At 35.6% G+C, this 18,742-nt stretch overlaps 1 protein-coding gene and 1 long non-coding RNA gene across 2 annotated transcripts; both read right to left on the bottom strand.

Annotated features, from left to right (window-relative positions):
• Window positions 1-273: 273 nt before the first annotated feature.
• LOC136408975 (galactoside 2-alpha-L-fucosyltransferase SEC1-like) lies at window positions 274-12,722 on the bottom strand. Its single transcript, XM_066390226.1, has 5 exons — window positions 12,490-12,722; window positions 11,788-12,080; window positions 4,171-4,373; window positions 3,453-3,658; window positions 274-3,372 (listed from the first exon to the last, which is right to left on the bottom strand). The coding sequence occupies exons 2-5, from the start codon at window positions 12,020-12,022 to the stop codon at window positions 3,024-3,026; spliced, it is 993 nt and encodes a 330-aa protein (XP_066246323.1). The 5' UTR covers window positions 12,023-12,080; window positions 12,490-12,722; the 3' UTR covers window positions 274-3,023.
• A 745-nt stretch (window positions 12,723-13,467) lies between these two features.
• Window positions 13,468-17,384, bottom strand: LOC136409149 (uncharacterized). The gene is made up of 3 exons (XR_010752155.1): window positions 17,279-17,384; window positions 14,299-14,443; window positions 13,468-13,617 (listed from the first exon to the last, which is right to left on the bottom strand). It is a non-coding gene; the product is annotated as an uncharacterized lncRNA (long non-coding RNA).
• Between the last annotated feature and the right edge of the window lie 1,358 nt (window positions 17,385-18,742).

Raw genomic sequence — 18,742 nt, 5'->3', positions numbered from 1 at the left:
GGCTAATCAGAGAAACATTCAATATAGAGTCTACTTTATCTTTGTCTCTACAGTGATTGTTTTATAGTAAAGTTATCACAGAGATTATGCTATTTACATACTATAGAGTTAAGGTAGATATAGACTTCGGTATATTTCATATAAATAATAATAAATACTAACGAGGAATCATTTGTTTTCGCTTTTTTGGCACGAATATAATGCAACTTAATGTTATCATATTTTTTACCATTTTTCAGTATATTTAAAGCTTTATTTTAAGTTTTCTTTAAAAATATTATCGTGGTTATAATAACAATTAAAGGGAATTTGAACTACAGTAGAGTTACCTGAGTACTTACTAGATAAAGATGCTTGCATTACTCATCAGACATGCATAAACTTGATGAGAAAATGCAGGTTGCTTCACTGTAAGTATACGGTACTACTTTGAGAAGTCGGTTGAGATCACAGTTTGTAGAAGAATTTGGCGCACCAAGAATGGATTTATAAACTAATATTCAGGGTATTCTAAAAAGGTGGTGTCAAATTTGAGGAGGTTATAGAGGACGTTGCAGTAGAAAATTTCTACATATAAACTTCTAATCGAAAATGAGCCGTTTTGGCTCTGAAGCAATTTTCATCCAAAAAAAGTCATCTTATTGACATTAAAAGACATTAATATTTAAGTAATTTTGATTAAACACAACACAAAAATAATAAATTTATAATTTTTGTTTAAAATAGCGACCCCTCACCTCGTTACATAAATTGGCATATATATATTAAGTACATTAATACATACATACATACACACATTAAAATTAAAGATGAATCATAGAATCGTGTACTTTTTGCAGCATGTGCGGATCTTGCTAAACAAAAAACAGGCTGCCAGCACATGCCCTAACAGCTCCTCGTAGGTGGCTACAGGGGTTTCATACATCAAGGACTTGTTATAACCTCAGAGAAAGAAATACAACGGGGTTAAATCGGGACGTCACGTTGGCCAACTGAGAGATCTATTCTCATCTATCGCCCAGAAAATTCTAGGTGTAGGTGATCACGCACATGGCAGGCAAAATGTCTTAGTCTCAACGAGAAAACGTTACATTTTTGGGAAAAAAATTGCTCCAGAGCCAAAACGGCTCATTTTCGACTAGGGGTTTATATGCAAACATTTTCTACCGCAACGTCCTCCATTACCTCCTTAAGTTTGGCATCGTCTTTTTAAAACACCCTGTATTTTGTAAAATTGTTGCCCACCACACAGCAATTTTATTCACGAATAGAGATAATTATTCTTATGGTTTAATTCACTATAGTAGTGCACGCTACAGTATAATATTCACACACAATGTTATTACAATATTCGGATTGATATTATAATAGTGTTAATTATATTACTCATATTACTAAAATCCTGAATAAATTGTTACTTAAGTCTCATCTTTAGAAGACGTAAATCCCAACGTGTTTGGCACTCTTTATATACAGGGTGTCTCTAAATAATAGCCGAAAAGTTGTTTGATATTTAAACACCAAATCCGTTATTTCCTAATGACAAAGTTGGGTCGCATTTGACCAAGTCAAAGTTAAGGCAGATTTCCTATAATTGATGCGCAAAAATAATCACCTTGTGCATATAAAAGTATATTTTTCCAAAGTTATCGTGTCTGGATGTATAGCTTTCTTAGGGCCACATTTTATGCAGGGTATAAAGCGGGAACTTGAATTAAACCCAGGAATAGGTACGTTGCTTCACGTTTGTTTTGGTGGAATCCACAAACCTGACCGTTATTTGCAAATGAAAAATGCAGGAACTTTCGCGTAGAAACTTAAGTAAGAGATACCGCGCAGGACAAAATAAAAGTAGTGAAGACAAAAGTTGGGATGTAGTCGTCATTTTCTTTCTACGAGTGTACAACGAAGTGGGTTTACCACTTACATTTGAGAGAATGGTTCTTTCCTCAGGGAAGTAACTTCTTCCTTTTGAGTGTCCTGTTGTGTGATATAATTATTTTCACACGTTAAATGAGCATTATTTCTAACTTTAGCAAATAAAGTGACAAAATTTTCTTAATCAAAATCGATGGCTAAACAGGAAAATTTCGTAATTTCTTTTATTTTTCAGTTCCAGTTTACAAATGCTTATAAACAACTTAATAGGCCCAAATTTCTATGTTTTTTAAAATTTTTTTGCACGGTAAAGTGTGAAATTAGAAAAAAATCATGTATGAAACTCATTAGGAAATGCTATTTTGCGTAACTCGTGTCATATTATGGGGACATTTGTTCGATTTCTAACCTCTTTCATATGTCAAACTCAGCTAATGTCACTATTCGTTATGTATACAGGAGCAAAATAATTGATATCCTTGGCACCGCCCCATTTTTAATGAGCTGGAACAGCATATATTTTAGAATGACGTTGAGACATGTTAGTTTTATAGTATACAAAAGAGCTGTTTACTTCATACAGATAATTTGCCCCACCTGATTGTAGCAACGAGGCAAGTATCTGCCAATGTCCAAGAAGTTTGTAAAGCGATAGAAAATCGAACCAAGATGGTGCCACTGTTATTTGCAGACTCTGTACTGTTATTCATATGATGCTTATTAAGAGCGAACCTTCGCCACTTTTAGAGACATTTTTGATAATTTGATAAAACATTGTGTAAACTACCACAATGTTTCATTGAAAAAATATTCGAGACTTCAGCTTTAAGTTTTAGTCAGCCACAAGGAAAGTTTTGCCTTTGATCAGTCCTCGTATATCATGTACTCGTAGGTGAGTCTCGCATAGACAACCAGATATACACGAAATAATTTTTCTTCGTGATTTCATGAAAGCTCTAATATATCACCGTTATAGATAAGTCAAATTGCCCTCAAAAATAATTCCATGTATACTTTCAAGACTCGTAAAGGTCTACCTCTTCGCTAAAACACCCTGTATTCTATTAGTACTTGGCGAACGTATCAAAGTTCCTTCAAAAACACAAGACTATGCCTATTGCAGAAAAATTATTTCTACCTACTCATCAATTCATACCAATCCAATTCTTCATAACCCTCCAAGTTCCTTTCTTGATATTCTGCGTCATGTTATAGTAGACAGTCTCCCCACCTGCCAGAATTGACCCCCATTCCCCGAAGGTCCCGTAATCAAAGATGGTATGATTGCAAGAGGACATGATGGCCAGGTCTTGAGCTGGAGTGTTGTTCGAATTGTAGGAGGCCACAAAGACATCTTTGAACTTTCCGAAATGGTTGAAACACCATTTCGCGTCATCGGTCACATAGATGAAGAGAGGGTTGGGGTACTTGTTCCGGAAATAGGCCATTGCGTTGAGGAAGAATTGCACGTCTACTAGGCCTTCATCGTATTTTCTTTTTTTTTTTGGAGAAATTGGAATGAGTTTTGAAAGGTTGACACAGGAGTTTCCCCGAATGAGTGATAGCATACCTACCTTTTTAAGTACTTTTCGTAATCGGTGCGTCGTACATGGACCCCCACGAAAGTGTATTGCTTTTTAGGCAGTTTTCGCACGAATCCCCATAAAGTGTGTTGAGCCTTGTCCCGCAATTTCTTCTTAAAGCGGAATTCTTGCTTGATGTCTTGGACCCACGCTAAGACCAGCTCTGGTTGCAGTGTGTACCGCGGTAAAATAATACTCTAAAAAGATGTTAAATTCATTTTAAAAAAATGTTAGCTCACTAGTTTTGTTTGCCCTGTACAAGATGGTTCCTAAACACGCGTCATAATTTTGAAGAACCAATAGCTATATAAAAGTTTTTTAAATCTGTTAAGATGGTGCTAATAAGCGCGAATAAGTGAGGAAAGGTAACGAGCCCGGGAAAGCTTCAGAAGGGCATGCGCGACATTCACGTGACTCCGTTGACATACCGGAAACTAAAATTATCGATGAGGGAGCTGCGGAACGTTTCTACATTAGCGTGCAGCAAATTGAATACTCGCTCTATTTGGTTCGAATTTTGCCCATTAGAAGCCACATCACTTTTTTGAGTTTCCCATCAACAACACTAAATCGAAATTGACTAAATATTAAATTTCGCGCACATGTAGACCAATATTTGTCGTCCATTCATGCCTACATTTTCAAGGACGTTTTCCCGACATGTCCCTCATTAACAATTTTCCGTTTAATCGGTTTGATTAATTTTTACCTGATTTGTAAACGTCCATTCCTCAATAGACTTGACGAAGGTGTTGAATTCGATAGGGCAATGAGCAATCTCTTCGAAACCGGGCACGGACAGTTGCTCGAAGATTTGGTCCAGCTTCAGCTTGATGCATCTAGGGATGTAGGGCTCTAGGCCGGTGCGTCTCGCGACAGCCCAAACAGAAGCGTACTCCCACATCTGATTGGCTGCAAAAAAGGAAAAGTTGCCAATGTAATATAAGATGCGCGTGGCAGAAAATTGAAAATTTCCTCTTGTAATTAGGCATCAAATGAATAAATCTTTCGTAATATGTACAACTAATACGCAGACAATTAAGCGAGGTAAGGAATTTAGCCCATTTGCTAAATTTTTTACCTCACTCAGTTGTCAAATTTGACAGATGTCATTCTCCTTAATTTATATTAGTTCCTGTCGCCGCTACATCACAGATCGTACCGGATGCGCGAAGTGGATGCGCGTTCATAGACATTAAACGTCACAATATATATAGATATAGACACTAATCGTCGCCGCAATCTGTATATTATCCATGTATTAATATAATCCATCTGTCGGCAATCCATGGCGGCCCAAGATTTTTTATAACGTGGAATAGCACATATCCCTTAAATTCAAGACCTGGTCCTCACGACTTTGTTTTAATGATTGAATCCAGAAAAATCCTTTTTTAGTTTGCTCTTTGATAAAAGCAACTGCACTGCCCATACTTGAATTCATTCTTGTGAGGCCGTTTAATCTTATCTAAATCCAGCTTCCTATAGAAAGTGTCTGAGTAACGTTGCACCCACACTTAATTGATTGAGGATAATAAGATGGGCACGTACGTCGGACCTTCAGTTTTTAGAGCCGAAGAATGTTGGTAGAACGTCAGGATTACAAACGCCAAAACACTGTATACAGGGCGTTTCATAAACTTATGGCATAAATTTAAGGAGGTATTCCTTAGAATTTTTTCAAAATTTTGAATTATTTCACGATTTTTGGAAATACCCGATTATTTGTTATATTTTAGAAATTGTTACCTCGACTCCCCCATCCCTTTCACTAGCCTCTGTCTCCCTGTCGACCCTTATTCATATGAGAATTTTAACATATCTTTGCATGTTAAGCTTTTGAAGGGTCTGGCGAATTAATTAGCATATATTTATCAAGTGGCAAAAAAAGAACTTGGACAAAATATGTTAATAAAGAATTAAATAAGTTAGAAAGTAAATACTTATTGAACGACCTTGGCCCCCTTGCGGCTTACGTGCACCAACTGCGCCGGCGCATGATACATCTCTATGACACAATGACGTCATAAGGACAGTAATACATGGCGGCTTTCTATTCAGAAATTTGCCTTCGTTTGTGAACATCAAAGTGTTTTGTAACGTGTGTAAAAGATAGGCAAGACCCCTATTAGTTAATATCATCATCTTCAAACTAAGACATAATCGTAGAGTTATGAATCTAAATAGATCTTTACCAATTCTTCCCCGTATGAAAACAATAGAGCTAATCCCCTTCTTTGGACATTCTCTTCTAGGCTGTTCGTAATGGAATTTAGTCTTATTGGGCCAGTTAACTTCTTCCCTGCATAAGTGCGTATCTAGGTCCCTGTAGGAGAAGACCATCCGAATGTCTGCTTCTTCGTAATTTTGCACTCGCCGGGAATTGCTCAGTGGTATTATCGTGGGCATTGGCTCCAAAGTTTCCAATCTCGAGCAGTTCTTGTACAACGACGCGATTGTGAACACTATTAATAGCACTAAAGCCGCCATCACCAACTTTTTACTGCTTATCCCAGGCATGGTTTATGGTCGAAGGTACTGCCGTCTTGCCTTGGATGCTATGGGAGTTTTGGGTTGATAAAAACGATGGAACTGCAAGACGTAGCACTGCGTGCTGTTAGCGAAGTGCTTCGATAATAAATACCCCACTTATCAAATTTGTTACACTTAAAATATCAATTTTTAATACACACACACACACACACAGAAAGAGATGTTTCATATGAATTACTTTTATTACCTACTTAGACTTCACGTGCGATCGATATATGATATTATGATTATATCGGTATATGATATATAATAGTACTAAACCCCAATAATCGATTCCCTCGTGGAAAAAGTGTAATTTTTCAAATTCCTTTCAATGCCCGCATAATGAGATTATCAGAGCTGTCTTCAATAAATCAAATCTTCCTTATCCAAAGTATCGATATATCTTCCATATGAGTTAAACCGGTGCCGAATCGCGAAAAATTAAGAATCAGGTTGGTACCGTGTTGAAATAGCGCTGGTGCATTTACTAACTGATTTAGGTTAGTAGTTGCTTCAGCGCCAGCGGAAAATGCACTTCATGCAGTTTTTTGTTAACAAAATACCTTAATAAGCACTTGATGGCAATGAAGAAAAGTAACATATTTATGTCCTTTCAATAGTTCTAGATGATCACTTTTAATTACCGTTTGAAGTTCAACATCTACCTAGTGCCTCCTAAAATTTTAGCGCATCTCCCAAAATTTGAGTACAGGCCCCCCTAAGCTATCTACGGCCCCTAAGCAACAAGTCGCCTAGGAACAATTATAGGGGTCTTCTTACCCCCTGATACAAGTAAGCGTCAACTGAGCGGCATAAGAGAAATCCTTTCCCCCAACCCTTAAGACGAAATTATGAAGAATTATGCATAGTAACACCTTGGTATCATCAAGATTTTAAGTATATGCAACTACGACGCTAATGTCTCATTTGCCACGTCGTTGCAGCTTAAGCCTCAACTCAGCTCACCACAACGGTTTAACAAGGTGGGGCCTCATCTTATCTGATGAACACGCTATGGCTTGAGCCTTACTTCACAAAATACTGCATACACGTCATTGCCACTTTTTAGTACCAATCCGTGTCAATGGTGGTACTATACTGGGTGACCCACATAAGATGGTCCATTACTTTACTTTAAAAACTGTAAGTTTTATAAAAAAAGTTTCATATAAAAGTCATTCAGTTTTTCATAAATTTTTATTTCTTTATATTTTTCAAGTTACAGAGTGGTCCACAAAAACCATGGCGTGATAAAAATACATTTTTTAATGGAATACCCTATATTTTGTTATGGATACTAATTCTGCTTGTAATTATAAGTATTTTTTGTTAGTACGAAATATGACAAATTTTTAGCAGTTTTTGCGTTATTTCAATTTAAAGTAAAGATCGAAATAAAAATAAGCTGTTTAAAATTTTCAATAAATTCACATAGTATCAGTTGAATTGTTTAAAAACTCGTTCAGTTAAAAACAAAGGGTTATTCTATTAGAGTATATTTTTAATTTTTGAGAAATTTCATACAGGTTGTGAAAAAAATCCAAAGTTTTCACATTTTAAGTGCCTCAAACTTGATTTTTTTAATGGGACACCCTGCATTTTTAAAAAATAAATTATCCTTTTAATGTATTTTCAAATGATATACAGTGTAGCGCAAACGTACGAAATATATTCATTATCTCTAAAATGGGCGGTATTTAACAAAAACCCTAAAATACGTTTATTTTCATTTTTAAGGGGCGTCACTATAGTAAATATTTTAGAGATGTGACGTCGCCAAGGTAGGTGTAACGTAAAATCGAAAACTTTTTTATATGTAAATAATGGTCAAGTGACACTTCTTTCGAAAGTTCTCCTCATCGCTTATTCATCAGTATATTAATTTTTCTTCAACTTTTAAACGAAACAGTTTATTTAGTAAAATTGTTTTATTCTATGAGACTAATAAAAGCTCAAGCTTTTTTAACATTTTCTAGAATATCTGGGGTTTAAGCAATTTCCGTGATTTGCGCCTTCAACTCTTCTAAATTGTGTAGTCGACTTTTATAAACTTTGTTTTTTTGAAATGATATTGAAGAAATATCCCCACAAAAGAAGTCCAACGGATGCAATTCCGGTGATCTTGGTGGCCATTCGATCGATTCTCTTCTCCCAATTCACCTACCTGAGAAAACGTTATGTAAGTACGAGTAGATTCTTACATCAACCGCATAGTATGAGGACGCCCCATCCTGCTGGAGCCATAAATAATTTCTATTTGGAAATTCCTGATTCGGTTGCCATAATCCTGAAGAAATTAAAGATATCGAGCACCAGTTAAATTTTCTAAATTAAATTTCTTAAATAAAAGTTCTCCAAAAAGTGTGGTCCTATGATCTGGTGGTTTATAATTCCGATCCAAACATTCACCTTTTCCGTCCAGTGTGGATTTTCGCGTGCCTAGTGTCGGTTTGGCGATTTGCGTAATCATTGAACAAAAAGGTAGCTTTGTCTGAAAAAGTCATCTTTGCTAGAAAACTCTCATGTTTGTTAAAAAGTTCCATAATGATATCCCAGAATTCGATTCGTCTATCAAAGCCATTTTCTAACAGCCCCTGGACCAGATGCACTTTGTATGGATGCCACATTCCCTTTTTTAGCACTTTAAGGATCGTCAAATGGTGTAAATTATTATTTAGTGAAACTTGTCTTGAGCTAGTATGGAGATCTTGAAATATAAAAAATACGTCAAGTTTCTTAATTTCAGATATTGATTTTCTACCAGTTATGGGGATCTTATGGGAGTTATGGGGAGATCTTTAACATTGCCGATGTCGCGAAACTTCTCAAGTTTACTAATTGTTGATTGAAAAACGGGTTCTCGTTTATGGTGCTTAGCATTAAATAAATTACACATTTATGCCCGAGTTCTTGCTCTATTTTCATGGCCAATCATCATTAAAATTTCAATTCGTTTAGTCTCTGTAAGCTTCATTATTTGATTAATTGCTTTTGTATCTTTATCGAAATTATAGTACTTTATTTACAGTACATCAACTAATAAATATGAAATTGGAATACTATTTTTTTATCATTCTGCATATCGTAGGTAAGTATTACTTTTTTAGGTATTTTTAGGATTTTTTTCTAAATCACAAAAAGAAACAAAGACATAAATAGAATGTTCATACGATATTTTGTGCGTTTATTATAATGTCGGAGAATTACTAAATTTAAAATTTACTAAATAAACTATTTGATTTAAAAGTTGAAGAAAAAATAATTTTAGTCGTAAATAAGCGACGAGAAGACTTTTCAAGTAGGGTGGCCCATGGCCCCCATTTACATTTAAAAAAGTTTTAGATTTCATCATTGCACCTACTCTGGCGACGTCACGTCTCTAAAATGTTCACTACAATGCCCCTAAAAAAATTCAAATAGACGTGTTTTAGGATTTTTGTTAAAAGCTGTCCATTTTAGATATAATAAATTTATTTCAAATTTTTGCGCTATACTCTATATGTATTTGCATTTCTACAAATTCGAATGCATCAATTTCCTAACAACAAAAAAGTTTTTTCATTGCTTACATACTACTTAACTGCATTTGTACTGCATTTTCTGCGAAATATATAGCTGTTTTCCTCAAAAACGAATCGAGAGATTTGGAATCGCATTTTACCGTTGAATGCAGTTTTGAAAGACCTTTAATTTGAGGAGTCAATTGACCCATGTTTAAATTTTTTAAAATCGGCCATTTTGTTCTACTGGTGACGTAAGCAACATTTAGAAAAATAAACAAATGTCAAAATATAGCATTTTTTGTCCTACTTAACGCTGCTTTTGAATTTTAAAAAAATAATAATTTGTTAAAAAGTTAACAAGTGGAGGGGGAAAAATTTAGAGCTGCACAGTATATTTAAACTGAAGAGATCTTACATACTTAACTGATTAATGCCATTAAGGACCATTTTTTTATATTTAAATTGTTAATTACATATTTATCATTAAGTTAACTTACAATTATAGAATTCTATCCTTTAACTACATTCTAGATTGATAAATCACCCAATAAGTTAGGTAAAAACAATGCTGAAAGTATTAATCAGCTAAGTATGTAAGATCTAGTATGTCTAATATGTATCTATATCCATATACTATATCATTTGAAAGTGAATTAAAAGAAGAATTAATTTTCAAAAAATATAGGGCGTCTCATTAAAAAAATGTACTTTTGTTATACCACGGTTTTTTAGGCCACTCTGTAACTTCAAAAATACAAAAAAATAAAAATTTATAAAAAACTGCATAACTTTTATATTAGACTTTTTTCTAAAACTTGCAATTTTTGAGATAAGGTAGCGGGCCATCTTACGTGGACGTACAGTACATTGATAATTTGGCTCTAACAGTTTTGGCTCATAACTTCCAATTAGATTGGTTGAGGACGTAATGGTAATAAAGATCTTAATTTCAGTAAAGGAATAATAAAATAATAAAACTATTTACCTGCTTTCATCCAGCTAGTTCGAGGGATTAAATGAAAAAGCGCAATTGAAAGCACGTTTAATCTCAATTAATCCAGGTGTGCCAGCTCGTGCGCTAAACTCCAAAATAGGTCTAATCTTACAATGTGAACAAAGATGAGTACACGGTGAGGAGTAGGAGGTTTTTCAATAGTTCGCTCGCTATACTTTGTCCTAGATAAAGAGGACCACTATGGGAATCTTAGAAACCGTAAGAGATATATGTGGGATTCTTAAGTCAAATGGATCTAACCCTTTTGTATATATGTAAAGACTTCTCTGTTTTTACGTCACAGTCGAGGCACGATCAGGAAATCTTTGAGTTGTATATAGTGATAGTGCTAATATTGTTAATTAAGTTAGGTCTGCTAGTTTAAGATGAAAGAGTTGTGAGGGGGCTGATGTTGCCCCTATAGGACGCCTATGTATGTCGCAACCTGGTTAGAAGTATTTTCGTCAATTAAGAGGGTTTCGCAATCCTTATCTTCATGCGATTCTGATATTTTATGATACGTCTAACCACCCTTTGTCGGTACTTGTGGGAAAGGATAGCCGCCCTTTGTCGGCGTTGATGAGAAGTGCGGCCGCGCTTTGTCGGCGTTGATGAGAAGTGCGGCCGCGCTTTGTCGGCGTTGATGAGAAGTGCGGCCGCGCTTTGTCGGCATCTATGAAAAAGTACCGGCCAAGTGTTATCAGTACCACGGTAACGTCGCAGGTGGTGTCATAAGTCGGTAATTGCTTTCTAGCCAGGGTACGAGACTCTTTAATTACCCTTAGTTTTAATATTTAAGAGCACCCCAAATCTAGAGGGTCCTCTTCCTTTCGAGTGGCTAATATCAATAAATCCTATTATTTAAACCCTAGACAACGTTAGAAAAACCTACACACATAATTTTTAGGTCTTCTGTTAATTTAATTTTATTTCTTTGTTTATCCTATTAAATTAGTGCATCAATTCAGCCATTAGATTATTATTAAACACCCAAATGACATAAACTGTTAATTGATGTAGCTAATAGTTGATTCTTAAAAATTAAGGAACTGTGTACAGGTCTGTACAGGAGTTTTTTCGATTAATGCCGCAAAAAAGACTAAAAACAATTAAACTATAAAATGTTATCAAATTCTGAAAGCCTGAAATCTGTATCTCTTACCGTTTTCAAAATCCCCATAGTGGCCCTTCTTAACTCGGACACAGTGTTTACTGATTAATATTTCCTTAAGGTGCTTTTTAGTGCAACAATGAAACCGATCACAGTCTCAAATGGTACAATTAGTATTCTTACCTAATCTACCCCCTTGCATGTTGGTCACGATCCCATCCTGCGGACACCTACTCAGTCTCCATGTCTTCCTTCTCTTGATGTTGTTGGTGCAAAGACTCTGTTCAAAGTCCCCGAAAGTACGAAGGGCTACCCCCTTCCCTTCGTAGAGGGGAAAAAGGAACACGTGAACCACCGATATCACGCACAGAGCCAGGATTGTTGCCTTGAAGAGGATGTTGCGGTTTGTGTTGAGCATTCTCTATGTACTTAGAGCTGGTCCTGATGGTTTTGTTGGTTGGTTGTGGAAGCTTTAACTACATACCAGAGGAAAGCGCCGAAATAAACAGAGATGCTAGTCTGATTTTGTAGAGTTCTTGCAGGTATTTGACCTTGATCTCTCCAGTAAAACCATTGATAAGAAGCGATACAGGGTGTTTTCAAAGTTAATGCATCTATGGAGAGAATTTTTAAAACAACCACCATGGCTATCTCAATTCTTCCACGTTATCTCTTCATTATAATAACCATAATCACAAATAAATCGCTTGGAGTCAGGTCCGGAGAGCCCGCAGGCCAAAAAACCAGTCCATTGCGTTTTATTCACTGAACTAACCAAAAACAAATAAATAACGTAACAGTTTTCGATCTCATTTTATTTTAGTTTTGCTCTCTGAAATCACTCTGTATAACACAACAAACAAAACATTCGAGCGGTTTGTTTACCTAAAGATCAATGCAAAAAAGAACTGAATCCGTTGGGGGGATTCCTTGGGGGGACGTGGCACTACTACGCGGTGAGGGGGCTATTCTAGCGAAGCACTGGATTCCTAATGCCTGCCCGAAGCGACGGAGGCTGCATGTTTCTCTATCTCTAAGAAAAACTGTCCCGACTACATGTCGACGTGACGCTGTCGCTGGCTGGAATCAGAGACAAGCTGATATCGATTTTCATCCCGACGACGCCGATCTACGCAAATTGGCGCCGGGACGCGTGTGTGATTCGTAATGACATCGACTAATGTAATACCGTGGATGCTGATCCTCGTAATGTTCAATTTATTTTTTTTTTTCTTTTAAGATCAGCCGTTAACCTTTAAAAATTCACCGAGAACTGATCATTTTTATTTCCATCCAGGAAAGACTTTCTCTGAGTATTTTTTTTATTACTGAATCCTCTAACTACTTCACTCCCGTCCTTAAAATATTGACCATATTTTATCGTAAAACACTACCGGATTTAGCTCTCATTTGATTTCAATAGAAGATACTTAAAGAGGTTCATAATGACCAAAAACTGCTCTTCTATATTAATGAATTTGCCAACTAATTAGTTGTTGAAATTTAATAGGTTTTTAGGCTTTATTTAGTGACGACCTGCATATTTTGCCCAGAGTTTAAGTGAAAATGTCGGGATTTAGCTGACATTAATTATTATAGTTGGAAAGTGTTTATAGCGGTCCTTAGCTGCATAAATAGAGCCCACCAGAACCTGGAATTTGTATAAAATTTTCTCATACATGTCCTCTATTTAGACTATTTTATCTAAGCATTTTCCATCTCAAGAAACTCCTCAGACTTACCCACCGGAACCTGATAGTCTTCCAGCTCAGTTCAGCTCTTAAATGTGGAGAAGAAGGAAATAATATGAGGAATGTGCAAAGTTACAGGAAACAAACCAAAAACGGAGTAATAAGCAGCAGATGGAGTGTAACCACTACATATAATAGATCTTGAACACATACATTAGTAAATTGTCATATAATAAAGAAAATGTCAGGTGTTTGCTGTGAGGGCCTTGAAATTCAAAATCCAGTATTGCCTTGCCTTGTTCTTATCCTACGATTGCGTAACCTAAAAATTTCAAAAATCGAGATATGTATATCCATATAACATTCTCCATAATATTACTATTGTAGTCATAGACATACAAATCAAATCCTTTCCGAATTGAGAAAAAATAAAATAAGAGAACTTTAGGATTATTTCGTGTTAATTTGGGTGTCTGTATACAGCGTGTTGCATCTCATACTGTACAAATTCAAGGGGCGTGTGTGCGAGCTTATTTTAAGCAAAAAATGCCTTATGGACATTTGTCTAAGTCGCCATAGTTGCCGAGTTATAAGCATTCAAAAATTAAAATAAGACCTTTATAATATTAAGGGCTAAATTATTAACATGCTGTCAACTTTAACTGCAAGCTAATTTCCATAGAAGTATTGGAGCCGAGGTACTAGTCAGGTTCTTGATTGCTACGGAAATTATTTTGATCTTCAGATTAACTCGTTGTTAATAAAAAAATGACTAACAGCATATTAATAATTTGGCCCTTAGTACTTAAATCTCAATCGTTAACAAAAGTGGAGATAAATAGAACTAACTGAAATGTGCACAATGACTGCCTTCAGCAGCACAAAAAAGAATAAAATTTTTAGCAAATAAAAAACCAGTACGTTATGCAACACCCTGTGTACACTTTGCGTTCATCATTGGATAACTTTTATATGGAAAACTGTTCAATGATTCAATACTTACCATAGGAAGGGGCAGCATAATAATAGCTACTATAGTAATATGGGTAAGAGTAAGCATAAGGGCTCACCACCCACTGTGGAGCCGGATTTGGTATAGGCGCAGGTGCTGCGAAGACTATTGCCATGCACGTGGCAACAACAACGAACTGTCATGAGAAGGAATTAAATTAATATGATGAACAAATATACGAGATGTGTAAGAGATATACACACATGACCCCCCTGGAGAGCATTTAGTATTTATTATTTAAAAATTTAAACACTCCCAACCCTCATCAGTCTATTAATGAAGTGTTGTCCTTTAACACAGGGTGAGTCGTAACGGAACCGACACAGAGCAGGTGCGTGTAGGGTACCTCAATATATGACGATTTGATGATTTTTGTTTTCTATAGTTGATAGTTGATGTTTTATTCTTATCAACATCTTTAATTGATAGAAATATGAAATCAATAGATTCTCAATAAGAGTTGAATTAGGGTAAGTTTTAAAAAGTTAGGATTTTTATTCTGGAAAATGACTAATAAACGGACAATATTATCTAATAGCAAATTTAATTGCTATACTTCTATTACCCTCCGAAAGGGTTGAAAACCTTACCAATTTTGATAAAATCACGGTTGTGTGGGATAGAACTAAACCAAATTTAAAGAGATTTAAAGAGATTGCCGCATTAAATCGCCTAGTTTTTGACTGGTAAACTATTTGTAATTTGTAAAAGTTACGCAAGTGAAATTATCCTAAATATGGCATTACATCATTACATTACATTGCATTTGACTAGTAATCCCTTTAAATGTGGTTTGGTTCTATCTCGCAAAACTACGATTTTATCAAAAATAATAAGGCTTTTGACAAATTTTGAAGGGGAATAAAAGGTTTTGAATTAAATTTACTATTAAATGGTATTGTTCGTTTGTTAGTTGCTTCCCAGATAAAAAAAAATCCCAACTCTTTTAGGCCTTACCTTACCCTTAATCCAACCCTTATTGAACATCTATTGATTTCACATTTCTACCACTTAAATATATTGATAAGAACATGTTCCAAGTTTGGTTGCGTCGTAATAACGCATTAGTGAAATGTGCCCTTTTTATAAACTTACAAGCCAACTTCGGAGGTCAATATCTCCTCAACTATCAACCGTAGAAAAAATTCAACAAATTGTCATATTTTGAGGTCTCCTGCACATACCTGCTCTGTGTCAGTTCAGTTACGACTCACCCTGTATATTCTTTGGGAAACCATCCCTTCATGGGCTCATTTATGATTGAAAGAGATTTACCATTAACGGTTATTTGAGCATTAAATGAGATATTTACATTGAAAATCCTGTAAAATTGCCAAGAAACTCTAACAACCAAATCAAAATTTCGCTCCAACACTTTTGGCATCTCTTAACTGTTGAATATTTTTTCCTGTTGAAGTTGAGTATTGGGCAAAAGTAGATAGACAAAGCTACATATTTTGTCCCTTAAAAAATTGTAAATAAATAAATCGAATGATTTTAATGTTGAAATTAAACACGCAAACAGCATTGCAAAACGTGCCTGCAAACATTCTCCGCCTATTATTGTTAATATGGAATTTGTTAATAAAAAAGGAAATAGCTCTGACCAAAAGTAGATGGACAAACCATTTATGATTAGTTTTCTGCATGATAAGTGTTTAATCAGAAACTAAACTCTTGTGAAGTTAGTTCTAACATCAACTTTTAAAATGCCACGTAGAAATAAAACTCAGATTTAATGGGTTAATTGAGGAAAAATTAAGATTAATGAATTATTCGCATAAAAAATAAGCATCAATCTAACACCGCATCCATCGTTAAATGATGTCGAGTCAATTACTGCATGGGGGAGCATGACGTTATCTCGTAGCAAGTGTGATGCTGATGAATATACAGTGCTTTCATTTCAAAACGAACCACCCTAAACTCTTGAATTATCTATTCTTTAAAATTTCCAAAAACACGTCAATTGAGATGTCGAGGGGGAAACTTTTTGAGCTTATGTCCAATCCCCTATCTGCATCCCTTTGAGCAGGGGGCGACTCACCCCTAAAATCTTAAATGGAATGGGGATTCGAGTGATACCTCATTTTAAAGGGCATGCAAAGATCTTTTCATCTACGAAGCTTCAGCTCATTCCAAAATGGCAGCCACTTGAAATTTGCGATTTTTACAACGAAAAAATTATTTTATCAAATGTTCAAAATGCGACTCATTATTTTCAAGACAATAATAAAGTCTATTTTCAAATTCTTTGCGAACATTAATGAAAGTTTGTCTGGTAATACCTTTGCATTCCAGTGTTATTCTGTTTTTCAATTCTTGAATACTTTCAATTGCAGTTTTATATTCTTTAGATTTTAAGTAACCCCAAAGAAAAAAGTCGAGTGGAGTAAGATCTGGAGATTTTGCTGGCCAATCTATTGCTCCTCGACGACCGATCCATTTATCCATATTACCCATGAATATTCTAACAGGAACGCTAAAATAGTACTAAGTAGTCCTAAAAACTAGTGTTTGTTGCTTTGATATCAAAATAATGCAAGGCATTTGGCATTCCTTTAGGGTTATTGTCTCGAAAATAACGGGTCGCATTTTGAACATTTGATAAAATAATTTTTTCGTTGTAAAAATCGCAAAATTCAAGTGGCTGCCATTTTGGAATGAGCTGAAGCTTCGTAGATGAAAAGATCTTTGCATGCCCTTTAAAATGAGGTATCACTCGAGCCCTCATTCCATTTAAGATTTTAGGGGTGAGTCGCCCTCCAAGGGATGAAGATAGGTGATTGGACATAAGCTCAAAAAATTTCCCCCTCGACATCCCAATTGACGTGTTTTTGGAAATTTTAAAACAATAGATAATTCAAGAGTTGTTTAGGGTGGTTCGTTTTGAAATGAAAGCACTGTATGATGTTTTCTGGCAAATAATTTAAAATTCTTTAAGCCGATAAGTGTTGTAAGTCCTACTCACCAAATTGATGGCTCGAAATACATGACACATGATTGTACCCCCTTGTCTTTGCAACTGTTGACTATCAACTGAAATCTCTGTTAAACAATGGCAAGTAATAATAAATTAATTAAAATAAAGCAGCTAATTAATATACCGCGTATGAATCCAATAAATTGATTTGTAAGCCATTACAGTAGCATTATGGCGATGAGACGGTAACAAGGCTTGCATTATGCAAAACTTTGCAATGGGTAAAAAATTACATCATGTCGGGAATTAATTATATTTCAGATGGACCATAATAGCGGCACATCAATTCTTAAAATGTGGATGCAAAGTGAGGATGGGCATTCCCGGCTCGTCACGCTATTTGGTATGTAAAAGGCGCAGAAATTAAATAATCTTCGATAATATTGTTACTCCCAAGGTTGATCGAGCAATAAAGTACCTTATTCAATCTTGAGCATGCTGTAAAAATAGTGTTATTTATGGGTGTACGGTAATTTAGCTAGAAATATGTTTGGTCAGGCCAGCACCACCCCATGGGACGAATTCAACACTCTCTTAGTTAACAAAAAACTGAGTAAATATTTAAGTTTCCCACCATCAAATTTCTCGGAATGCGAAATTTCATCAAAATGTCGCTTTATTATCCAAAAAACGAAATTAAAATTTTCATTTGAACACCCTATCCTTGAGAACTCAGTCATTGCAGACCCACGTTAATGTAATCTTAACTCTTCAGAGTCACCACTTAAAGTCTGCCTACATTCATAATTAGCAACCTGTATATGTATAAGCATTAAGATGTTGCATGCTGACTTCAGCTTGTCACTAATGTACCCACGAAACCAGCTCCAGTGCTTAAGAAGTATTTCTAACCGGAATGGGCGAATTACTAATAAACGATTTAATTGCGTTAATTCTCAGTTGATGATAAGTACGGATCAACAGCCTCTTAAGATTTTCATCGATAAGTGTATTTTTTTATCACAAGGAAAATCTTCGAAAGACACCCGGCCTGATGTTCTGCTGACCGTGTTAGTGTGGAAGTTGCCGAGCCACCTACTCACTAAAAACTTCGAAAATAAAAGAATCCTTCTCCGACCCGGATCTGCCCCTGAGAGATATGTCGTCAGTGTTGGAGATTTTCCTTTTTGGTGATCTTCCGTTGTTTCGTCTTGACCTCTTATCGTCTCTGACGTGTTTTTTTCTAAAGGACGGTTCTTTTTGTGGTGATGCGTAGGTCGTCTTTTACCTGTAATCCCTCATCCTCATTGCTAACCACGCTTTACCATACTTCGATGATCGGATAGGAACTGGCAGACCAACATGGTACGCAGCTAGCCGATCAATACATGTATTAAAGTAACAATATCGTTCAGTTAGAAAGAGAAGTAAATTTGAGTGTCATCTGCATATAAATGAAAACTGCTTCATTTTGATGATGAACGCGCATTAACTGTATGTCTTTATTTATTA

The sequence above is a fragment of the Euwallacea similis genome, chromosome 5 (genome assembly GCF_039881205.1).
Source record: "Euwallacea similis isolate ESF13 chromosome 5, ESF131.1, whole genome shotgun sequence".
Classification (NCBI taxonomy): domain Eukaryota; kingdom Metazoa; phylum Arthropoda; class Insecta; order Coleoptera; family Curculionidae; genus Euwallacea; species Euwallacea similis.
The sequence above is the reverse complement of the archived record's forward strand: the minus strand, read 5'-3'. Positions and strand labels throughout refer to the sequence as shown.